The sequence below is a fragment of the Gobio gobio genome (assembly GCF_949357685.1).
Source record: "Gobio gobio genome assembly, chromosome: 15".
Taxonomy (NCBI): Eukaryota; Metazoa; Chordata; class Actinopteri; order Cypriniformes; family Gobionidae; genus Gobio; species Gobio gobio.
In genome coordinates, this window is record NC_137108.1 from 46,915,140 (window position 1) to 46,941,652 (window position 26,513).

General features: G+C 36.8%; 1 protein-coding gene across 3 annotated transcripts; it reads left to right on the forward strand.

Annotated features, from left to right (window-relative positions):
* Nucleotides 1–24,549, forward strand: azin1a (antizyme inhibitor 1a). 3 transcript variants are annotated; one of them, XM_079837827.1, is made up of 12 exons: nucleotides 1–262; nucleotides 6,076–6,197; nucleotides 8,851–9,038; nucleotides 9,126–9,299; nucleotides 9,462–9,634; nucleotides 13,832–13,966; nucleotides 15,671–15,752; nucleotides 15,925–15,999; nucleotides 16,085–16,250; nucleotides 19,022–19,140; nucleotides 23,078–23,292; nucleotides 23,394–24,549. In XM_079837827.1, the coding sequence occupies exons 3-12, from the start codon at nucleotides 8,931–8,933 to the stop codon at nucleotides 23,506–23,508; spliced, it is 1,362 nt and encodes a 453-aa protein (XP_079693953.1). In that variant the 5' UTR covers nucleotides 1–262; nucleotides 6,076–6,197; nucleotides 8,851–8,930; the 3' UTR covers nucleotides 23,509–24,549. The 3 variants fall into 3 exon arrangements, with proteins under 3 accessions (XP_079693953.1, XP_079693952.1, XP_079693951.1); XM_079837826.1 differs by lacking the exon at nucleotides 1–262 and adding an exon at nucleotides 1,754–1,967; XM_079837825.1 differs by lacking the exon at nucleotides 1–262 and adding an exon at nucleotides 3,643–3,852.
* The last annotated feature ends 1,964 nt before the right edge of the window (nucleotides 24,550–26,513 follow it).

Consider the following 26,513-nt stretch of genomic DNA (forward strand, 5'->3'; position numbering starts at 1 on the left):
ACGAGTAGGGTGTTATTGCATATGGCAGGCGAGCCACATGTCCTTCCTTCAACAAGCATACAGAGGCAAATTGCTATTATACCAAGAACAATAGTTATCAAACACCGCCGTTTACTCCAAGCTGCTTTAGATGTAATGTTAGATTAGATGCCATGCGCTCATTTATAGTCTAGGGGGAGAAGGCACAAAACTCGGAACTGCTTTTGTGTGCTCCAAAAGAGAAACTTTCACTGACAACTGTAGCAGTCCAAGCAACATTGACGTGAGTAAAACAAACAGAGCTATTGTGAAGCTCAATTGGCTCATTTGACATTCTGATGACACTATTTTGGCAATCTGAGAAAAGGGAACTATACACACAAATTAGGAATTTCTGTCTGTAACATATTGGCACATCAGTGTTTAAGTTGTCGTTTAGAATAACAACCTAGACGTCAAATACCGTCAGACTGTAAATGTGTGTGTGTGTGTGTGTGTGTGTGTGTGTGTGTGTGTGTGTGTGTGTGTGTGTGTTGCAACTTTTGCAAATTTTCTTTTCAACATCTTATTCTGAAAATGCAATAAATAAATGTGTATTTATAATTCTTATGTATATATATTATCACACTGATCTTTTTATATATATTATGCATATACTATATATTATATATATACAGTATATATGCGTGTGTGTACGTATATATATATATGTGTGTGTGTGTGTGTGTGTGTGTGTGTGTGTGTGTGTGTGTGTGTGTGTGTGTTATATTACACACACATATATTTATTTATTTATATCAAATCGATTAATCACGATTAATCGCATCCGAAATAAAAGTGTGTTTACATAATATATGTGTGTGTACTGTGTATTATTATTATGTATATATATAGATACACACATGCATTTATTTGTTTAAGAAAACATTGTTATATTTATATATATAAAATATTTATATTTATATATAATCTAGATTATATATACAGTATATACATGCAAAGATTTCTGAAATATATACATGACTGTGTGTATTTATACATACATAATAATTATACACAGTACACACTAATAACTTTACACATTATGTAAACAATAACTTTATTTTGATGTACACACATATATGAACACAAACTTTTATGTTAGAGATGTGATTAATTGTGATGAATCATGTACAACTGACTTCATAACTGTTTCAGCTTTATCACAATGCAATAATTTCAAATAAAAGCAATATTTTACGTCCATTTATATTTTTGGAAAGTAATGTACAGCACTTTTCACATTGATGCTAATGCTTTAATGATATTAAGTTAAAAGTTATAAAACACTTTATTTTACTATAGTAATAACTATGAATGATGCATAATTACATGCAACTAACCCTACAACAAACCTAATCCTAACCATAGGATTGTACATGTAGCTATTTAATATTACTCAGTACATAAATGTATAATTACACTGTAAAAAGGACACCTTAAAATAAAGTGTAACCAAAGTTATTTACAGATTAGTATTTCAGAAGTCAACATCTTCATCAATTAGTCATTAGGTTGATCAGAGAGAGAGAGAGAGAGAGAGAGAGAGAGAGAGAGAGAGAGAGAGAGAGAGAGAGAGAGAGAGAGAGAGAGAGAGAGAGAGAGAGAGAGAGAGAGAGAGAGAGAGAGAGAGAGAGAGAGAGAGAGAGAGAGAGAGAGAGAGAGAGAGAGAGAACGAGTGAGAGAAGGGAAAACACGCCTCCCTCTATAAACTGTGGATGCAAGTGTTGACACTAGATTCATTTCATCAGAGACTGGACACTGAAGCTCATCAATAAAAAGCAAGAGAGACTGTAGATAGAGGACATTCTATCAGTCCAGACATTACAATACATTTAGGATTATTTATTATGTTTTATCCGGAATCACACCATAATAAAAGTGCAAAATGGACAAAGTTCTGACAGGAATTTTGTAGCCGAGATGATGAAGGCTCTTTGGGCATTCAGGTATGGGATGGCACATTTCTTATAGCCTCCTTTTTATCAGCATCAATACATTTATTTTAAATATAGATAAAATCATACTGATCATTTGGAGAAATGTAAGTACCTAACATAATTGCAAAGTTAGAAATGATCATGAATAATGAATAGTATGCTCTATATTGAATGTACTATAGGAATTTATGAAAAATACTCAGTTTGCTACAGTTTATGCTTGTTTGCATACACTTAATGTGCTTAAATGTGCAATTAAATATATGAAGAGTATCAATAAATAATCAATAGTTTTAGGTGTATTGTCAATATACATTAATTGTCTCTGTCGATTTTGAACTGTTTAAATTGTGATGGTTGCCTTTATGTTATGCATGTAGATGGAAAACAAAAGATTAGCTGTTGTTTTTGTTATAAACTCACTGTCTATCCTTTGTTTACCTCACTGGCAATGTTTTTAACGCATAAACTTGGTGTTTGAACATAGTCGAAATGTAGCAAAGCAATACAATATTTTCCATTTTCTTGCAATCTTTAACAAGATCATATTCAGTTTCATATTTTGTGCCTCATAAATTTATCTTAACCCTGTTAAGCTTGACATATAAAATAAAAATCTATTTTTTAAATGGAAAAGTTTATTGAACTTTTAAATAAAATAATTAATAACAAAATGGCATGTGTTTTGATGTATGAACATCAAAAATATGCAATTTTGTGCATATGCATGATATTAATGTGGCCAAAAAGTAAAGTGAAAAAAAAAGTGAAATTCTGATAGTATTGAATGAATGAGATCTTTAAACAGACAACTTACATAAATGCATATAAATATCAATTTAGCAGGTCAAGATTAGAAGGTATGCTCTATATTATTGAATTAATGGAATTTATAAAAAATTGTTCAAATTTGAAAAGTTTGCTACTGCATGTTTATGCTTGTTTGCATACCCTTAATGTGCTTAAATGTGCAATTAAATGTGTGAAGAGTATCAACATAATAATCAATAGTGTAGGTGTATTGTCACTATACTTCAATCCATTGTTGCATGATTATTGATGTGCACTGTAAAAAAAAATCAGGTCTCCAATTGAAAATTTTCTAGTGATCGATCACATCTACATTTTTCAGTTGGCCAAATTGAATTTTCTGTGAATTGATGCATTGATTTTTTTTTTACAGTGTGAGGATGTGTCTCTGTATACTTTGAACTGTTTAAATTGTGACTGGTTGCCTTCATTCGATTCATGTAATAATTTAAACAGATGCATGACGTAAAGGTGCTGTAGACTAACCAATTATATTAGTGTACATGTAGCAGATAAATATAAGTTTGTTGTTTATTTGTGACTGGCTGTCTGCATATTATCAAAGACTTATATATCTTAAAGGGACTTACACTTACCCTTATCAGCTGCATGTGTATATAGATGGTCTCAAAGCTAAAAGAAATGACCAAAAAAAAGCTACAAAACTCCTATTTTGATTCCATGGAGTCTGGAGTTCATCACATTATTTAAACAAAAGCCCCGCCCCTTCTTTTCCCCTTCAGCATGTTATTCAAATAGAAGCCACGCCCCTTCTCTACGCAATGCCCGCCTCTTTCATGTGCTTCACCACCTAATTAACATAAACAGTCCCGCCTCCTCACTCCCTTCACCACTTCATTTAAATGATCGCCCCGCCTCTCTCACGCGCTTCATCCGACAACCGACATCATTCTGCTAAGCGCGCTTAACCGTCCACACGATCTGCTTCTCACTGTATTAGACAGCTGAGTTATATGGCTCAAAACATTACCGTTATCTTTCGTATCGGTGCTTTTGTTACTTTGTGAAAATTCCGCCCAAAAGGAAAAAACGGTTTACCTCAGATGCTCTCGATTTCTCCAATGTAAGTACCTCTCTGGGCTTCATAAGCTAACATGTGTCTGTTAGCCTCTTGTGTATATTTGACTAAAGACGGGTGAAGTTGTTTTATAAACACTTAACTGCTCTCTGTCTGAATTAACGCGTTATGTTATAAAGTTATTAAGATAAATATCGGACGACTTTACTATCTGTAGCTGCTAGATGGCTAAATGACGGTTAGCATAGCCTGTAATTTAAACCTTATCACGGGAATATAATCACAAATAACACTAATGGTATAATTATTGCTTTATTAATACACCAAATATATTTAGCTAATAGCTAGACAGGCATATGAGACACGCTTTATATAAAATCGTTAAAAAAAAAAAAGACTTGTGTAATTGGCGCCTCATTCATTTCCGGAGGTCTTATTTTGATATTTATTTTTATTTATTATGACTTCTATTCAGTGTATTGATTTATTTTATATACTCTGTGTTGATTGAACGTTTGCTAACCTTCTGCAAGGTTCTCTCAAAGTCATGAACAAACGATCTTCCAGTAACATTGACAGAATGTTTGTTTAAAGTTCATCTGGTCTTTATTAATATTCTCAAAACTTTAGCACAAAAACGACATTTATACATTGTTGTTTTTTTTTATCAGAAGCTGTTTAATTGGACCTCTGTGTTTTATGTTACTAGTTTCAGAGAACATTCAAAAGTAAAATTTCCATAATGTTTACAAAATGGTAAAATTGTTTGCATAACATAATAGTTGTGAACATTCAGAAATAACATTTTCATAACTTAAAGGCACAATATGTAAGATATTTGGATTAAAATATCCGATAAACACCTGAACAGTGTTATATATTTTGTTGACTGGTACTTGCATTATCCCATTAGTTCTTCTATCTCATCTTGAGTACTGCCCAATGATATGGTCAAGTGCATCTGAGAAAAACTTTAAAAAAAAACTATAGTTGGCTCAGAACAGAGCAGCTAGGTTAGTGCTTCATTATCCACTTCAGGCCAATGTTATTGTTATGCATAGAACATTATCATGGCTGTTAGTGAAGGATAAACTACATTTACGAATGCTGGTATATTTCTATAAGGTAATCAAGTATCGCACACCCTGTTTCTTCTCTGAAAAACTTGTATATGCAGGTTTTAGTCATGACTATAGAACGCATCAAGTGAGTAAGGCTCAACTCTTTTTAGCTTGTCCCAACACAAATTTCATGAAAAAAACTGCTTTATCGAGGTTCTGTTGCTTGGAATATGGTTCCAATAAACATACGAAAGAGTAAAAGTACATATGTATTTAGAAGACAATGTAAATATATGCTTACAAATACGTAAATGTATGTTGTATGTTTGATGTGCTGCTGCTGTTAAGATGTATGATTTGATTAGTGTAATCATGTTTTTGGTTTTATTTTATTTTATTTGTATGGTTTTTTTTTTTGAATGGCTGTGTGGACCCCAGGAAGATTAGCAACCACTTTTGGAAGCTAATGGGGATCCGAATAAAGAATGAATTATCCCAAATGTTTCCAAGAATGTTTAAATTCAGAGGAATAAGTAATTTTAACCAGGACATGAACCGTGTCTGTGCGTCGCCTATCAATGACATCATATCCGCGTCACATTATTCCCTCGATTTCACTAATGACACTTTAATATATTATGTGTTTTATTAGACAGGTTAGCAATTGTTTGGATACATTCATGGACAAAAAATTAATAATTATACGGCTCAACACGATTAGTCTTATTGTTTAAATCTGGTTTTCTTGATTTAAAGCGAGTACCATGTTTTATCATGCCTAATATTGATCTATCTACGGTAGTGTGAACAAGTGTCTCGTAGTCGCCGTCAAGCAAACACACATTATAACATAACTTTCAACACACTCAAATAAATCTAATATGATAAAACAGCGCTGTGTTACCCCACACACACACACGAGCGGAAAAAGAGAAAGCGCTCGTCTCCGGCATAATAAAAGCTCCACGAAATCAATGCATCATCAAGCTACGCCTTTGTTTTGAATACGCGACCTCTAGCAGCGAAAAATTACATGTTGTGGCTTTAATGGGAACATATGTTTATTAGCTTGTAATTTAGTTTTTTTTTCTCCACCCACACAGCTTATAAACATCAGTACTTGTGTTTTCCTCCTGTCATAATCATAATGAATCTATTTTGTTAACATATAATACTGTATCATTTACAATGTATTTTTTTCTTGCAGGTGTACTTTAACTACGAGAACAGCTTAGGGACTTCTGTCTACCGTGAGCAGTTCGATTTCAACGCGGAGCCCCCTTGGGATCCTAGCTGATAGCTGGAGAGGTCGCCCTCTGACCTGTCCCTGTAAGTTCACATTGCTGTAACCTCACTTGCGTTGGGCTGTCATATACTTGCAAACGCTTTAAGTGCAACATGACTTTGGTCATAACTTCAAAGCAGTTGCAATTCAGTCTTTAGCTGTTTTTAGACCTGCTTTGAGAATGGATTGCCAGGGTCAGTGACTCTTCTGACCTGCTGGGCGCTCTCTGATCGATGTCCACGGCAGGAGTCTTTCTGCTGTGATGTCAAACCTGATATTTTGACATTGAATGTGTCATAGCTAGGGTTGGGTATCGTTTGGGTTTTTTTCGGTTCCGGTGCCAAACTGATACTTTTAAAACGGTTCCGGTGCCTAAACGGTGCCTGAACCGATACTTTTTTTTTTTTTTTTAAATGGCCACAAAACGAGGTGGATAACATTAAATGGCTTTTTATTTATTTATTTAAATTGAACCATTTATTAAAAGTTTAATGTATACTTAAATGTATGAATATAAATAAATACAAAACACAATTGACTTATTTACAAATTATAATTGACTTATTTACAAATTCACAGTAAAACCTAATAGCCACCTAACCCAACTACAACAAGCCTAATATAACTCTAAATAACAGTTACAGTAATAACAGCAGTTAGCCTAGTCTGTATTCTCGGTCTGCTACTAACCAGCTTCGAGCTTCAGCTTTATTTTGAAATATGATCATTTTCTCTGGCTAAATATTTTAGAATGCATCGCCTTAATGTTTCCATGATGACGCGTCATGTTTCTCACATGACACAGCAGCCGCAATAGCGCTGACAGCTCAGCTGTATTGGGTTTATTTCGTTTTTTCTTTTTATTCAAAATATTCACAAACTTCTTAACTGTGTCACGAACTATCTGATGTTCAAATGAGTGAGTCAATGTGTGTTAGTTGATCTATAAAGCGCAATGGGCGGCGCCATGTTAGTTTGCGCCTCAGAATCGGATCTGTCGGATTTACAACACTTGAGTTCATTCTCGTCTCACGAAATACATGAAAGTAAGTGACCAGTGAACTGGAAGAAGAATAGAGTAAACGCTATAGTTACTATATAATGTGCATGTATCTGATGTGAATAAAACATGTAACGTTAGTCAAATTATAACCGCCTGAAAGGATTGTCATTGCCGCTTTCATAGACATCAGTGTGTGTTTTTTGCTAGTAGCCTACTTATGAGAATTTAATGAAAACACTGAATAGTTGTCATGAGTTGTGATGTGACCAGCGCTGAGCGTGTCTCTGGCTCGGTGCCAGCCAAAGCACCCGAAAGCACGTTTGAATTTTGGCACCGAAAGGAGGAACCGAAATCTGCGTTCTGATTCAGTCCGGTACATACCGGTTATATAAGTACCGGTGCCATATTGGAACCGGATCTCGGTACCCAACCCTAGTCATAGCTAATTTTACAGTTTAAATAACAGAACTAAAAGGATAGTTCACCAAAAAATGAAAAACAAAAAAACAGTACTCATTGACTTCAATAGTAGGGGGAAAAAAATACTATGGATGTCAGCGGCTACCGTCAATTGTCTGGTTACTGTGCCCCACTTTATATAAGTTGGCCTTAACTACTATGTACTTACATCAAAAAATAAGTACAATTTACTTACTGTGTTCAAATTGTATAGCAAAACACCTTTGCTGATATTGAGGTGGGATACGGGTAGGGTTAGGGACATGTATGTACACAATAAGTGCAAAGTATCAAATGATTAATTAAAATGTTAGTACATAGTTGTTAAGGCCACCTAATATAAAGTGAGTCCGATATTATTCAAAATATCTTCTCTTGTGTTCATCAAAAGAAAGAAACCACACTGGTCTGGAACAGATTGAGGGTAAATAGGGGTGTAAGGAAATATCAATACACGTGAATATCACGATATTATGATTGGCGGTACTGTATTGATTCTCAAAAACATCTATCTATCGATACACCTATAGATATTTATATATTTACATCCAAGATTCGTGGCTTTGTATTCGGTTTAAACCGCAGACTGTATAACACCCAAGCGCTAGATGGCAGTGTTATCTCAGAACGTAACTGACTCGCAGCCGGAGAAGCGCAAGGTGAGGCTCACAAGACGATAGAATTATTATGCTCCCGCGGTATACAGAGCTGAAGTTTTCAATAGACTTTTGATAATACTTTGTATTAAATATAAAACATAGTAATTCAGTCATGGAATGGACTGCTATGCTGTGAACCTTTAAAACGTATACACAAAGAATCCTGCAGTCACTTTACTATTTCACTTTACTTAGATTGCACAAAATAGTGATTAGTGATATAAATGATACTGTATTATTTAAATAAAATAGTTACTTGTCAGGTTTTATGCATATGGTTGTTCTTTATTCTTTTAAATTACATCTTTCTAAAAAAAAAAAACGCACAATATCGTAATATATAACAATATATCGTATCGTAACCCCTGTATCGTGATACGTATTGTATCGCCAGATTCTTGGCAATACACAGCCTTATAAATGATGGCATAATTTTCATTTTTTGGTGAACTATCCCTTTAAAAAAAGCCGCAATTCACAGTTGGAGTCCCTGAGCACCAACAGAAGTCATTGTTCAACACATTGATGCTAGATGTTGTTTAAAGACTTTATTTGTTGTCTGTCTTGTGTTTGCAGTGGATATCGCTAGGACCCAAGAGCTCTGAGGGTTCTCATAAATAGGTGACCTGCTTTATGCCAGTCAGAACAGATTACGGATGAGAATGAAGGGAACTCTGGATGAACTCCACTTTTCGGTTGAGCTGCTGGAAGGAAGCGCAGCTCTCAGAGATGTGATCAATAAACACATTCATGATCAAACACTTGTATGTATACCAAAGGCATTCTGCTGTGTTTCATTTATTGTGAGATTTTTTTTGTACCAAAGTGTGATTTATGTTTGTCCTCTTTAGGCACTGAAGAGTGCTTTTTTTGTTGCTGACCTTGGGGTGATTGTGCGGCAGCAAATTCGCTGGAGATCTAAAATGGACCAGATCCGGCCTTTCTACACGGTCAAGAGCAACAGCAGCCCTGTGGTTGTTGAAATCCTGGCTGCTCTTGGAACTGGCTTTGTTTGTTCAAACAAGGTGAACATAAAGTATAAAATATGTCTCATCCTGCCTCATTAAATCTAGATTGCTCCGTGTCCTAAAATAAGTCTTTCTATATTTGTGTCTGTTTGAAAGCTATTTTTAATATAAAACATATTATTACCTTCATCTGTTTCTGCTTCTGTGCTTGTCTCTCAGCGTGAGCTGGACTTGGTGAAGGGCTTTGGCGTCCTGTCTCAGGACATCATTCTCGGCGGCACGTGTAAACAGCTCTCCCATATCAAATATGCAGCCAAACACAACATCCCCCTCCTGCTTTGCGATAATGAGGCGGAGTTGAGGAAGATCGCACGCTGCCATCCCAAAGCAAAGTGAGTTGACTAGGGTTGTCACTATGCAAACATTTGCAGTAAATTGTCACAATTCTCAGACAATATCTGTGTAGTAGGGTTGGGAATATTTAGGCACCTCACAATCCGATCAACCGGCCAGGGATCGGAATTGGCTGATTTTCTGGTTTTTGTATACAAATAAAATTTTGCTTTGCAGATTTTTGTTTGTATATGCTGTCAATTATAGGCTAGTTCTTTGAAAGAAAATCAGAATCAGTCAAATCGGTATCCGCAGGTCACACTTACAAAAAATCGGAATCGGCCAAGAAAATTGCAATTGGTCCATCTCTAGTTATCATGATCTGATTCTAAAACGATTGATGTCTCTAAAACAAGACACTACAGGCAAAACCATCGTTTTTTTGATGCACTGCTCAGTTTTGAAATTGTGCTTTTTGGCTTTTCATAATTTGTTGTTTCAGACTAGTGGGGGAAAAAAACATCCAAAATACACTTTTAAGTGTTTGCTTTATTGCACTATTTGCATCTGTAGATTTCAGTGACAATGCATATCTTTTTTTGAACACTTTATTTTGAGATGTAACAAATTATGCAAGTATATGACAACAATATACACTACATATCTTTAAAGGTGTGAGTTTTCCTCCATCTGAACAGTCGTAACGGAATTCATGCGACTTTTAATCTAGATCAACGTTTATTACAATTCAGCACTCATGGGAGTCACTTTAAAGATTTTACATCCCCGAAGTGATCAAGACAGTTCTTTTGCTCATGTCGGTCAGTTCAGGACCATGATCTATTCCCACTGGAATTTGATATTGACCATATTGAAAACAAAAATTTGAACAGCTATACAAAAAAAATCTGAGCAATAAATTGGAATTGAGCACTGAGGCTTGCAGTGTGAACATAGCCATTGGGTGCGTCTCAATCCGCTCCCTTGTTCATAAACAAGTGGCAACCTCCCGCTGTCTCTCTTGAATCCAACATGAAAGTGACTTAAACTGCAATTCATCGACTGGCCGCTAGAGACAGGCTCCAAAATAGAGCCGAATTTCATTGAGCCCCATGTTAAAAACACCAACTTTACAACAGAAAACAGGGATGCAAACAGCGCGCTTTTCGCCGCCTCCCGCTTTTTTCACCCGCAGTTTGGGTGACTTGTGTGAATCGTGCAGATCCGAAGAGTTCTGAGAGGGTGTGCTTATAATTTCACCAACAGTAATTATGGATTATCTCCACCAATCAAGTAAATAGGAGCTAAGCAAATCAGAACACTGCGTGCCTAAACAGCCGAGTGCGCGCGTGTGTGAACCACTAGTGTTTCTTTTTGCTGCATGTCTTTACTGTCTATGGTATCTAACTGCCACTGCAACAAATCTCTCCCTGAGACCAGAGTTCGGCACTTTAAAACGGTGAAGAAACAAATGATCAGTAAAGTGTTGGACAGATAAATATACACTAGGATTTGTGCGCTCAACATCTTTTCTTTGTTCCGTGAACTTTTCGATGCGCACTCGCGCAGCACTGCGCACTCTGACCATAGACTCTGACTCCATGTTGCTTTAAGCTAATCATTCTGCACCCGGGATGCGCATAAGCGCTTGGTGCCACTCTGTTTTTAAGCGTTTCATATGGTTTTCTGCACTGAAAGATTATTAAAAGCCTATCGTGTTCTCTCGTATCTTTGTTGCCCCATTAAAAAGCTGCACATTACGTTTACAATAAACATCTTGTAATTGTATATAATTTGTGAAGGCCTATATGTATGTATGTATGTATACGTACATAGATATATACGCACGCTAGGGATGGGCAACAGTGGTCGAGTAATCGAGTACTCGAACGTGACCGCGATCATCGATCATGAGAACGATGATCGCCCTGAAAAAAATATATTTGTCTCTTTTTTTTATTTTTTATTGGTTATTGCGTCGTTTTGCACTGTACCGGAGGTCTGATTGGTTAGCGTTATACAGCACGCCTCCAGACCGCGGCGAAATAAAGTGAAACTGAGGCTTGCACTGCAGTGATGTCTGGAATCACTGTGATCATTGAATGGTTAGTGCAAGATGTGCAGCGCCAATATGTCATAGCCTACATAGCATTATAATGAGAACACGATGGAAATTAGAATGCTGTAAATGATCTGTGCTTCGTTCCCCGTGTATCAGCTGATCCACAGAGAAACTAGCGAGAACACTCAGACTAGCGCGTGAAGTTCATGTGCGCATTCGCGTCCTTTTCTCCAGATGCACGTTGTAAGATTACTTTTATGTTGTCTAAATCTGATTCATCTAATATAAGAAGCGTTTGGTTGAGCTTAATAAGCTAGCAAAGCGCTGCCGTTATACCGGCTGTTGTTCATTCTCTTCAGTTTCAGCTCAAACGCATATTTCATGCTCGACATGATGGTTTAGAGACAGTCATATTCTTTTTAGATATAGGCTTTTTCTTTCTCAGAATCATTGATATTAGTTATTTCAGCAGCGCTATACTGTTCTCGTATTTTTTAACAGTAGACCTAGTTTATTTAAAGTTGTTTTTCGTTATGAGTTCGAAAACGCACATTGATGTCTGTAAACGCTTCGATCATGAATAATAAAATTAAGTGCATGATGTGCAGACTGCAGAGTCAATCTGTCAAAGCATTATAATGAGAACACGATTTTAATCAAATGTTGTTTCTGTGTGCTTTCGTTGTCCGTGTATCAGCGTTGTTAAGAGAAGAGCGCATTCAAAATGTTCCGTTTCAAACCATAGCCTGTAAAATCTAGCACGCTGAAGTTCACGTGCGCATTCACGTCCTTTTGTGTTGATTTATGTCGTAATAAGTTCATAATAATCTTCATATTAATATTGATATATGGTGCGTTTGGTTGAGTTTATTAACCAGCTAGCAAGCTCTGCAGGGTGGTGTTATTTCACAGTTTCAGCTCAAAGGCAATGCTCGATATTACCGACTTGGTTATTTGAGACGGTCATTTTATAAAGATGTTTCTTTTTCAAAGACATTTATGCATCATAATCTAGCAGTTATTTTTTGTTTTATATGTTCATGTTTTCATATACCTGTTTTCATGTCACGTTTGTATTTGTCAACAACCATTTTCATAACAGTTTTCATTATCTCAATGACGGACATGCCCCGCCCCCTGCATATGCCCCACCCCCGAGGACTCGAATACTCGTTTTTGAGACCTATCGATGATCGAAATGAGAAATTGACAAAAATGCCCATCCCTAACGCACGCATGTATAATGTATGTATGTATGTATAAACATACATACATACATACATACACAGACACACACATACACATTATGTAAACATAAACTTTTATTTTGGATGCGAATAATTGATTGCCCAGCACGTGTCTATGTTTCAGAATTTCATTTTACTCTGTGCCTATAAGGGTGGCCCGGGGATGGCAGGGGTATGTGACAATGTATGTATCTGATATTTGCCGCGGGGAGAGGGCTTCGATTACCTCTCTCTTTTTTGACCATACATGTGTTTGCATCCCTGAGAAAAAAACTGGTTTACAGTCTGGTACATAAAGTGTTTTTGGTCTATATAGCTAATTTTGCCCTTCATGACAACTGTGAGGGGGGTGAATTGTTGTATAACTCAACCGTTTAAATTATATTAAACCATAAAGTTCAGCATAATTAAGGGCGTGGCCACTTGAGTGACTGTTGATTACCCTATAGTTGAGGTAGGCGGGTGTGGTTTTAGCAACCATGCACCTCAGCTCCACCCACGTCATGCCTCTTAATGATGATGATGAATACTTTGCCCCTTTTCCGTTATCCGGGAGTGGTGTGTGGTGACGTGCTGCCAAGATTGCAACAGCTGAGTTAAGTATTCAAACCTGCTCTTCAGAAACCTACGGGTTATGTCACGGTCACAGTGATGTTTACAGTCTATGGTCATGAACCACTATATCGTGTACACTAATTCGGACACTGGTAATGACATTAAGGGTACATAGTGAGCATCGACGCTCCCTGATTTTCACTGTGCATTGTGGGACTTTTTAGGGAGTGAACGTTTCAGTTTCAGTGCACTGGAAGGATTTTGCAATCGAGACAGCCCTTAAAATGGCCGACTCCCTGATCAATGCCCTGAATACTGAACTAGGAAGCTGTCTAACAATAGTGCACAGGGTTTTTTAACACTAACCTTCATCTTGAACTTGTTTTCTGCAGGGTGTTACTGCTGTTGACATCAGAGAGCTGTTGTGAGCGAGAGGAGACGGCCATACCGTTCGGCTCCACGCTGAAGGACTGCAGACATCTGCTGGAGTGTGCCAGAGAGCTCAGCCTGCACGTTACTGGAGTCAAGTGAGTCTGACTTGAGTGTTGAGAGGATATTTACGGAGCTCATAAAGGGACATGGTGATGGAAAAAAAAAAAATGAGATGGGAGGAAGTGTTATATGTAAATGCTTTTGTGTTCTCTCGTAAAATGTTTGTTCCCCGTGCAAAGAACACAAGGTTTATGAACGTAAAGTTTCTTGGTGGAAGTTTTACGAGGGAATGCAAAAGCATTTACATATAACACTTCCTCCCATCTCATTTTTTTTTTTCCATCACCATGTCCCTTTAGGTGCTCCATAGATATTGAATAAGGGTGTACTCACACTAGGCACAGTTTGCTTGTACCGTGCCCTGGCGCCATTGTCCCCACTCCCCTGCTGGCCTGCACTGACATTCCACTTTTTGAAGAAAACTGGAAGTAGAGCACTTTCGCTAATAGACTGCCTAATATAATTATTATTTATGCGTGCAGCGGTTTTTCACTTGATTGTGCTGCACGTATCAGAAGATGATTATGGATGCAGCTGATGTTGATGGAGGAATTTGCAGCTTTACTCGCAAACTACAATTCATGTTTGTCAAGGAGCTGAGAAGAACCAGACCTGTTATAAACCTAAATATACTCGATTTAATTAAATTAATTGAAAAGTGTACTATCTATAAAGGAATAGTAATAGATGATGTTTTCTGTCGGAAGGATGACCGTAGCTCTGTTCTGTGCTCCGGTGCAGTTAGCGATCACACTACATGCGTACCGCTCCCGAGCCCAACTGAACCGTGCTCTGGCCCACCTCTTCTCAGCAGGATGGTTAAGCGAACCATGCCTGGGCACGGTACGGAGCGATGACACTTGTCTAACGAGCCAGACTTTGGGGGGGGTCAAACATGCTTGGGCACGGTTCTGATCGCCTAGTGTGAGTACACCCTAAAATTGGAATAAAACTGAAAACGATCTGACTTATGTGGAGAAGCCTATCAAATAAATAAATCCTTTAAACATGCTAATGTGAATAGCCTTTAAATACATTAGTTCTGTTATGTTTGTTTTGTTTGTTCTGGGAATAGACATGTTTTCCCTGTAATTCCTACACAACATTCTAAAACAATAGAAGGCTATATATAGGAGACAATAAATACTACATTAAGGCAATTCTAAGATGGCATTCTATGCGTTTGTCATTTATACTAAAGTCTGTCAGTCCTCATTAGAGCGCCACCCTCAGGCTGAATAACGCAAGGACATTAAAATTCTGCCAAAAGTGTGTGGTCCATTCAAGCAATTAGAATATAAAGCTTAGCACTTGTTTATGATAAGCATTTTGTAAGACCCAGTATATGCCCTGCCTAAATTCACAGCCAGGAGCCGCTACTGTATATATTGTATATTGCCATTCAGCCAAAAAATATGATTTTATATTTTTAAATATTACTGACAGCAGAGAACCGTGAACCTGCAAATTATTATATTATTTAAGTATTCACTTTTTAATATTTTATTGAAGTACTCCCTTGAGAATTTATGTTTGGCTGACAAAAAAGTTTGGGAACTCCTGCATTAGATATTAAAGCAATTGTGTGAATAAATGATGATGGAGTGTTTCTCAGAACCAACTTCTTTTTTCACATGGGCCGGCTCTGAGTCATGCACAGTTATGCCAAGGGCATTTATAAAGGAAGTGATTGAGGTAGGTTTTGATGTCATGCTGTTGGTTTCGTGCTTTGCTCACAGATTCAACATTCCCAGTTGTTGTCAGGATGCACAAGCGTTCTCTCGTGCTGTGTCCGATGCCCGCTGTGTCTTTGATATGGGGGTGAGTCATCGCTCATGGAGTCATGGATACAATTTTTATATGATTGTTCCTTTTGTGCCATGAGTTTCCCTGCTGAAGCAATGATCTTTATATATCCAAATGTCACTTCCTCTGTTGACCAAATAAGTTTATTTCCCCCATGGTAACGTGTTATAAATCAATTTGATCTTAGAAGGAGCTTGGCTTTGAGATGAATATTCTGGACATTGGAGGCGGCTTTGATGGAAGTGAAGCACAGTTAGACAAGGTAGTGTGTTCTGCTGTACATTTGTAAGATTTTTGCGTTAATAAATGCTTTTTCCCTGAGTTTATTGTGGTGTTTTCATGTGCAGGTTCACCAGATGCTTAAACCCATGCTGGACATGTATTTTCCTCCCTCACCCGGCTTGTCGATCATCGCAGAACCCGGAGCTTATTATGTGTCATCTGCTTTCACGCTGGCCGTGAATATAATCGCTAAGAAAACAGTGGCTCGGGATTGCAATGGTCAACCACACAGTGAGTACTAGTCAATGTTCAAATCAGATATTCATGATATATTGTGGCTTTTATTTTGTTTAATATTTCTGTATTTTTGGCTTTCAAGCATGATATTTCTTTCAAAAGCATCATTTAAAATGACATTTTGACAAGTTTTTATATACATTTTATTATATATGCTGTGCTGATATAGAGCCATATCGCATAAGTGTGATATTGCATTTGTACAGCAGTTCGACGGTATAAGTGTATAAATAAATAAGTGTATAAAAACCCCCTTTTGTGCAAAACTACTTCCTTCCGCAGTCTTTGCTACTGCCTCACTCATAAATAGGGGTGCTCCGATTGATCGGCAACCGATCTCGATCGGTCGATAATCGCTTTGGGATGATTGATCGGCGGTCTCTAAAAAGGCCGATCTCATGAACCGATCGCATGCTGACGACACATAAAAACCCGTGCCTCCCGTGAGAGCTGGGGCATGATATGCAGCGACACCGTCTCATTCTCTTTCTGGCGCGGGTAAAATAATTATAATGCTGAAGGTGAGATACAATTCATATTTCTATATTAAATAACTTGCGTCTCACAGAAAGGTTTCAAATGACTGCGTAAGTTCACAAACAGCGCGTGTGAATCACCGCGTGCGCGCGCTCTCTCTCTCCCTTTCAAAATGCTCAAATGGCTTCACATCAGCGCATCGCATGTGCACTAAAATCAAGCTGCTCAGTTGACACAGGATTTGCCACTTTGCACAATCGAGGCAGTGTCGCGTCGTCACTAAAGTTTATCATTTGCATTTATTTTTAAGTCTTGCCAGTGTTCAAACCGCTCAGCACTCGCGCGCTCTCCAGACTGTGAGCGCGCGCGTGCCCACACACACACACACACACACACACACACACACACACACAGGCCATCTCACAAAAAGCTTGCGAGAACAAATTGCGGTGAAATGGTCAGATACACACAAATGTATTTTTTGACGAGTATGCACGTAAACCCCGTCGTGACTCGCGAGTGAACGTTTGTGCAACTGCATGTAATCCGTGTTCGCTCTTAAAGTGACAGCTGTCGAATAAACTGCTGCTGTCTCTGAGTTTCTTTGTCTTGTGGTGTTTGATGAACCTTTATGACACTCACTGCTCTTGAATGACTAACTTTTGCAACCTTAAGTGTAAGGATTAGTCAAATTTATTCAGGGAAGACCCATATTAATTTACATTTGATTTCTTATTAAATGTTTTTGGATTTCTTATCTCAATACTAATGTTAGACCTACCTGAAAATGTGTCTTTAAAAACAAAAATACACTGCATGATCAAATATTTAGGTGAGATAATTATATACATCTATTATATACATTTATTTGGGAAAGATGGCCTACAGTAGCCTTAAGTTATCTCGTTTTCTAAAATAAACACTTGGTGGTTCTTCAAGATCTTGACTCTAGCCTATTTCTACAGTTTTTTTTTTCTCAATACAGTTAATTTAGAGTTAGTTTCATTTCTACAAATGGTGCAAACTCTGCAAGATTATAGATAAAAGATTCCCATTCCCCTGCCATTCTGTGATCGGCAATCGGCAGATCATGATCTTGGTGATCGGTGATCGGCCCCAAAAATGCTGATCGGAGCATCTCTACTCATAAAGTCAGTCTCTGTTGCAATTTAACTTTTTAAAGTCGAAACAACTAACGGACCCTTTCTCAATACCAAGTAAAATATTACTTATTGAACAATAATATTTAAATAAACAATAATAGCCATTATGAAAGCATACAAAGTTTGTACAATAGGAAACCGTTCGGTCAAAAGCCCTAGTAAATACAGGATTTAAGTTGGGAAAGTTGGGAACAAGTAATAATATAAAAGCTCAAGAACAAGTAATAGATTAATAAAACCCAAGATTGCCAGTTTGATATACCCCAATTGAATTATATCTCATGTTTAACCCCTATCTACATAAGAGCCAGTGGCAAATTCCTGAAGGACTGGCTGAGATGAAGCTGTTCTCTGCGGGTACATGAGCGCTGACGGCCTGAAGCTCACATATTGTCAAATAGACGCTATGTTTATACAACCCCAATTCCAGAAAAGTTGGGACATTTTGTAAAATGCAATAAAATAAAAAACTGTTTTGTTAATTCTCTTTAGCATTTATTTAACTAATGAAAGATTTAATATAACATTAATAAAACATTTGCTGTGTTTTCACTTTTTGAACAAAATTTTAAACAGATTGACTGCAACACATTCCACAAAAGTTTGGATCGAGACATTTTTACCACGTGTCACATACCTTTTACTTTTAAAGACACTTTTTTTTTTTTATCATTTGGGAATTGAGGATACTAATTGTTGTTTTTCCACAGATTTGCATGTGGAAATCCACCTGCTATATTGTTAAATGTACCCAATATATTTTCATATCAACAGAAAAATATACCAGGATAAACTGCCTTCTCTTGAGACTCCCCTGCTTCGCAGCATAGTAGTGATGATATGCTATAGCCCGCCCGCACGTTGACTGGACTGGTTACATGTTTGTGACGTAGAGAACAGGCGATTTCAAACCACACTTTTGAGACTGTCTTTGGTTCACTGCAGTTTTAAGGAGAAAACACTCAGCAATGGTGTAGACTAATGAATTTGCACATGGTTTGTCTTAAAGCATATTAAAAACACCACATGGACATATAAACAACATTTTTAAAATGTATTTTCATTCACTTTAAATATGTCTAATAGGAGATGCATTGATCATCTGTGTTTATTAAACTCTTTCAGAACTACTGTCAGCAAACGATGAGCCAGAGTTTCTCTACTACATGAATGATGGTGTTTATGGGTCGTTTGCCAAGAAGCTGCTGTGTGAAGATTCAATATCGATGCCTTCTCCACACAAGGTAAATATTTTTCTGTTTTTCCTAAAGAATGTGACATTGACCCAAAGCATAAACAACAGATATAGGATATAGTTTTCTGCACCTGAATTGGGGGGGGGGGGGGGGGGGGTTTAGTGCTGTTCAGAATTAGTGCTGTTGATCGATTTAAAAAAAAAAGAATAATCGTGATTTAAAAACATTGGCATTTTTATATTGTAGTAATTTTGCAGTTGCTCTCCAAATTAATGTAGAAACAACTTGAAGACAATATATTTTAAATATTTGTTGTAATGGCATCTTTTTATGAATCAAGACCAGTATCACTGATACTAATACTGATGTGTAATGTTTTAAACATTAATGATAGACATTCAACATTACAGTATAAATGAAAGCTATCAATTTCAACGTTTATTAGGCTTTAAAAAATAACAACTTTTTTAATTTCAAATGAACTTAAAGGGTTAGTTCACCCAAAAATGAAAATTCTGTCATTAATTACTCACCCTCATGTCGTTCGAGACCCGTAAGACCTCCGTTCATCTTCGGAACACAAATGAAGATATTTTTGTTGAAAGCTGATGGCTGAGAAAGGCTTCATATAGGCCTCCATTGGCATTCAGTACACTTATACTCCCAAGACCGATAAAAGGCACTTAAAATGTCGTTACAAAGTCCATCTCACCACAGTGACTCTACAATAATCTTACGATGCGACGACAATAGTTTTTGTGCGAAAAAAAAATCAAAATAACACCTTTATCCAACTTGTTATTGCCTTCCGCGTGTGCCTCCACGACGCATGCGCGAGAATATGACGTAGCGCCGGTGTTTGGAAATCCATGAAATGCACAATCTAACCCCATTTTGAGAACTACGCCGAGACCTAAAGCACGATCAATGTAGAATTCAACAGCTTAGATACGTGTGTCTTCCTCTGATTGTAAACAAATCACTTCTGGGTCATCTGTCCGAGCGCCGGATCTGCGTCATATTCTCGCGCATGCGTCGTGGAGGCACACACGGAAGGCAGTAACAAGTTGGAAAAAGGTGTTATTTTGATTTTTTTTTTGCGCACAAAAACTATTGTCGTCGCATCGTAAGATTATTGTAGAGCCACTGTGGTGAGATGGACTTTGTAACGACATTTTAAGTGCCTTTTATCCATCTTGGGAGTATAAGTGTACTCAATGCCAATGGAGGCCTATCTGAAGCCTTTCTCAGCATCAGCTTTCAACAAAAATATCTTCATTTGTGTTCCGAATATGAACGGAGGTCTGACGGGTGTCAAACGACGTGAGGGTGAGTAATTAATGACAGAATTTTCATTTTTGGGTGAACTAACCCTTTAAAACAATCTTCACATAAACCCATTATAATAAATGTAATATTTACCTGTGGCCTTCATATATAATCAATATACAGAAATTGAATCAAGTTATGCAGTCTTAACTGCTTAACTTAAATTAAATATAGATTAATCCTTATTAAAGCTACAATTTTCTGTTACCTTTTGTTCTTTGATTTACATTAATGACAGACCGCATTACTGGCTGCTGTCACTGTGATCTGATGTGCCGTCACACACATCTCATTTTCTCACAACTCTTTTAGTTAATTTAAGACATTATTTAACTAATTTAAGACTGCTCTTATGAGGATACTCGAACAAAATGAACATTTTGCCATAATTGTGTTATTGTTTGTTCAATCGTGAAAGAGAACGCAATTGACCTATCGGTAAGTCAAGCCCCCCTTAGTTACTGTTGCTAACTCGGACAAACAGAGTTGCTAACTGTCTTACAATGACAGCTGTCAGTGTGAAAACCTTATCCCAAGATGTTTTTGGACACAGAATGTAGTGTATACCCTGTCTGATTGATGGTCAAACTTTACTGATGGTTTATGAAGTTTATTACATCGTTTTTCACTAAAAAACAAATCACTGTAAGAGCTGAACAAACAAAGCAGAAGTGCACACTAACGTCTCATTCACAAACTCTCTCTCCGTTGCATTATCATTAACATACACCGCAAATTACACAAAAACACTCATACAACTAACAGTAAACGAACATATACAGACCGTGTGCCTTTTCGGGAGTGCTAATAAACTGTACATTTTGTATCTGAAAAAAAACTCATAAACTGCGAGCTCTCCCTTTCACTACCTGTAGACTTTAATACCCATCAAAATAGGATTCCTCCTTAATAAGACAGATAATGCAGACCTTAAACAAATCTAAACGCACAGAAATATCAAAAATATATACAAAAACAAATTAGACGATAAATCACAATAAAGTCTTTGACACAGAAGGACCACGGTTGCCACGATCACAGATGACAACATCCAGGATCAACTCTGTTTATGTACTGCAGAGTAAAATTAAATTAATTTACTTTTAACCAGTTTAATATGGAGAGACAATGAAATCTAGACTTTTGTTTATGTTTTTGACCTACACTGTTAACTTTTACACTACGTGAGAACAGCTAGTTATATCAGTTTGTATGTTAGCAGGGATTCACTAACATTAATCGTAACTTAATGAGAGTATAACAACCATAAAATCCTCTCAGGATACCGTGTTACAGTACCCCAGACTCATTGTTTTACCATTTTTGTAGCATAAACACCATCAAACGGATGAGAGCTTTAGATTTTCCAATGTTTCTCTATGGCGCTGAAACCTAAAGACGTCCGAGTTCTGGTCACAGCGCGACTGATACTCAACTGCCATTGGTTCATCTGCGTTCGAGGAGCGGGGCTTACCGATAGGTCAATTCTGGCACGCTTCTTTGTGTGTCTCAGACGGGACATTCAAAGACTCCCTTTTGAGTCTGGTTACACACGCTTAATGGTTTAAAAGCATTTGCATGGATAAGAGTGTGATCATATAATGTAGCAAGAAAGAACGGATGCTGCGTTAATTGCCTTAAATATTTTTAACACTAATTTTGACAGCACTGTTCAGAATGCATTTCATACATGCAGTGACTTCAATACACCTTTTTTGTGGGGTGAGGATCATAGAAATGGCTTTTAACAAAGATTTTTAAAAGATTTTCTTTATACATCTCATTTATCAATGTCCCAATCACAGGGCAGCATTTTTTTTTTGTATAAAGAGGCTGTTAAAGCTCAGGGTTTCCGCGGGGTCTTAAAAGGTCTAGAATTTCAAAATCTAAATTTTAGGCCTTAAAAAGTCTTAAATTCCCTGAAGTATTCTGTTCTAGGTCTTAAATCATTTTAAACAGGTCTTAATTTTCCTACGTACATGTAACGTTACCTCTAATGCTCATTGAAATCCTGCAGCACTTTAGAATGTTTAAGTAGTCCAAATATAATTTACTGTATTACGACTAGAAATGAGACCAATATGCAGCTTATATTGCAGCCAATCAGCTTTTGTGTTATTGGAGTCTCTTTCAGATTGTACCACAGACACATAAAATGGATTTTATTCTTCAGCTAATAGTCCTCCAGTTTTTTGTGTTTCTGCGATTACTAAATATAATATAAAATCAACATCATTTTTTTGAGATCCTACATTATTTTTAAACCAAAATAAACAAGATTTATGTATTTCGGTTTTTATTATGGTCATGTGTAGCTATTGTGCATGTAACATAATACATAATATGGTAAATGTGGTGTCCTAATTATGAAAAAAAAAAAGAGCAAATTATAATTTCTGGAAATTACCACCACAAAATCAGTAATTTTGATCTCAAAAATCACCACAAAGAGCTATGAGGAAGTGCAAGTTTATCGATTTGTTCAATTTGAAGAAATTAATTTACTTTGCAAGTAAATTTGTGACTGCATTTCCTTTTATAGGTCTTAAATTTAATTCATAATGGTCTTAAAAAGGTCTCAAAAAGTCTTAAATTTGACTTGGTGAAACCTGCAGAAACCCTGAAAGCTGACCGTAATAATGTCATGTTTTCTCAGGAGATGAGTGAAGAGCTGCCGCTGTTCTCCAGCAGTCTGTGGGGTCCGTCTGCTGATGATCTGGATCAGGTGGTGGAGCGATGTCTGCTGCCGGAGCTCGGTGTAGGAGACTGGCTGCTCTTCAGCAACGCAGGGGCCAACGGTCTGGGGGCCACATTCACTAACGGAGATGATAACAAACCGCTCGTCTTCTACAGTATCACCGAATGCGACTGGTATGCAGTTGAATGTTTGTGTCTTGGTGCCAATGTAAGTGGAATTTCAAAGCTGGTGCGTTTGTTTTGATTTTTAATCAAGTTGTTTGTCTTCTCCCCAGGCAAGAGATTCGTAATTGTGGCGCCAGTTTGGACACGGGGATGAAGAACTTCTCTCTTGGACCATGTTGCCTGCAACCAAGCATGTCTGAGGCATCCATTTCTACCCCAGCTTAACACAAAGCCACTTATTATTGTCCTTGTTTTTTAAAGATTGACTTTAAGCGCTTAAGAACCTGAAATCTCAGAAGCTTCAGATGCTTCTAAGATCAGAGCTGAAGAAGTGTTATTGACCAGAAAAGCTTCATCTGCATCGGAACGGATGGATATACAGCAAATAGTTACGATTAGCTTTAACAAATGGGCCAGTTGGCGTTTACAGATATACTTAATAATTTTTAAGTCAGTTTTATAAATATATACACATTGAATATATTTCCTCTAAGTGACTCAATCATGTACTCAACAGGGGGATGTTATTTATTAAACCGCAAGTGTAGTTTCATGATATCATCAGATGCTTATCAAGAAATCTGCACTTGGTTTTGTTATTTGTATTAAGAATATGATGTTTTAAACTGGATAATTGTGATCCTCGTCCTATTTGAACTGTTGCAGGAATGTCCAGCAGAGCAACGTGTTTTTGTGGACAAAATACAATGGAGACTTTGTAATCTCACACCCAGAACGCAGCTTACACAAGTATGCAAATGCCAAGCTTCTGGTACAGTTGTACATATTTGTTGCTGTGACAAGTTATTGCGTTTTAATGAAAGAAGACGTGTGCCGTGCAGTAAGGAATTCATAGCGTTGTGAACTGTAGATGCATTTTGTAATGCAATATTGCACAAAATTGGGAGCGCATAGCTAGAACATTTCTCGGGGCTGAGTTTGTGCTTTCACGAGCATCAGCTGCAGCTCTGATATCAAGCATTATCTCAGCATTGCATGTGTTCTGTCCAGGACGTCTCCGCTTTTGTCTCAGAATGTGTTGAAGATGGTTGGAGCAAGTGGTGCTGGTTGAAGTGAGAGGAAGCCGTTGTGTTGCTCTTTACTTGCAAGATCCAGGCAAGTGCTGTGGTTTCTGTTTTGTCAACAGATGAAAAGGAATTTGAAATGTGTTTAGTGTTCGATGTCAGAACATAACTTATAGACTTTGCCATTTACAGTGTACAGATTTGCTGTCAATAAAATGGCGTTAAGTGGCCTTGTGGAATCATTTACGTCGCCTTTACTGTACAAGTTCACTTTTAAACTTCAAATGGCTAGAAACTAGTTCATTTTAGGTTAGTGAAAATGGGAGGGGAGGGGGGGATAATAAAAAAAAAAAAGCCTTTCCAACAATCCAGCTTCATGGCAGTTTATTTAAATATGAGCCAAAAAAGTAACACTTTATTCTATAAAGTCCCACTAGTAAATGCATTAACTGAAAACACATTTCTGTTCATGTTGGCTCAGGTCCAAACCTGAAACCACTAAAAACCAAGATGAATAAATGTTTTAAGTATGTTATATACAAATTTAGTATGTTAACTAATGTAGTTCTCAAATGTAACCTTACTGTAAAGTGTTACTAAACAAGATATTATTGTAATATTCTCCTGGGGCCCAGGAATAGACTTTTGTCCACTGTAGTGGACATTATATTTTAGTGCATTTCTCTGACATCATACATGTCACAGTCTGGATGTCCTGTAAAGAGCACATTAGGGGCTTTGCAGAGATACAAAGTTTCTCAATATATCCCATTGAAAATGGGATAAATTTTTTATAAATATAACTTCTTTGTTTGTTATAAATCAACTTCTCAGGAAAATGTTATGGGGTTTCTAATCAAAACATGACTTTCTGTTACTAAACAGGGCATTGATTTCATAAATGTCCACTGTAGACGACACCAGGACTTAAATCATGTTTATCAGTATCAGATTATCGTAGAGACCCAACAAGTGAACAGGGAAAGAACTTGCATATCAATATTCCCATGAAATATTAGATATTATTATGAATTTTAATACTCCCATTATTACACTTCTATTTTCATTACATGTTGCACCAAGAACACATTAATATGCAAATTAGATGCAGTTTATAAATACATTGTATTGAATGGGAAAATCCAATTATGGCCATTTTACCCACATATTGCATAAAGTAAAATGGTATATCAATGCATTTCGTTATGTCGTTCATAACCATTCAGAATCATCTTTAAACAAAGTTTGGTTAAAAAAAAACCTGAAACCTAAAAATTGATTGGTGAATTAACAATAAATGCCATTATTTTTGCGTATACATGCAATTTCACGTCATTTTATTTTTTGAACAACTGAGTCCTGGGGCCCGTTTCAGTAAGGAGGTTCAACCAACTCTGAGTTTAAACCTGAACTCTGAGTTGACTTACTCTGAGATGGGAAACTCTGAGTTTTGGGTTTCAGAACAGCTGAATTGAGGTCGTTCAATCAACTCTGAGTAGACTGACTCTGAGTTAAGCACATGCACTCCAACTATGAAAACGGAGCTCCGAAATTACGATTCACCATGGCAACAGCACCCAACAAAAAGATGTTTGCATACTTCCTGGTCAATATGTAAGTTTAATTCTTAATAATTTTAATTTAATTAAATTTTCGTGGTATCAAAAGGCAAAAAAAGAATGTGGCAGCAGCTAAAAATAAAAATGATTAAATCAGGTAAAGCTTTAAGCATAAAATGTTCATGGGTGTAGGTCACTGATCAGTGGTGTAGGTTTAATGACTTTACAAACATTTGACATTAAATAAATATCATTCAGTGTCTAGTGTGCAGCAGCTTTTCCCACATAACAGTCATCAATATCGTAAACCTGCAAAGTTGTATGTATGTATGTATGTATGTATGTATGTATGTATGTATGTATGTATGTATGTATGTATGTATGTATGTATGTATGTATGTATGTATGTATGTATGTATGTATGTATGTATGTATGTATGTATGTATGTATGTATGTATGTATGTATGTATGTATGTATGTATGTATGTATGTATGTATGTATGTATGTGTATATATATATATATATTAATGTATGTACATTTATAACACTAATACTTTGTATTATATTACTTTTGCATCAAATTACAAAAAAACAGTTACTGCTGCTGTGAGGGTGTTTCTAATACAGCGTCTATGGGAGTTGAT

Coding starts and splice junctions, on each gene's coding strand:
- azin1a (XM_079837827.1), top strand. CDS start 8,931: ATGAGAATGAAGGGAACTCTGGATGAACTCCACTTTTCGGTTGAGCTG. Junction 16,251..19,021: donor TTGCAATGGTCAACCACACA/GTGAGTACTAGT, acceptor AAACTCTTTCAG/AACTACTGTCAGCAAACGAT. Junction 19,141..23,077: donor CGATGCCTTCTCCACACAAG/GTAAATATTTTT, acceptor ATGTTTTCTCAG/GAGATGAGTGAAGAGCTGCC.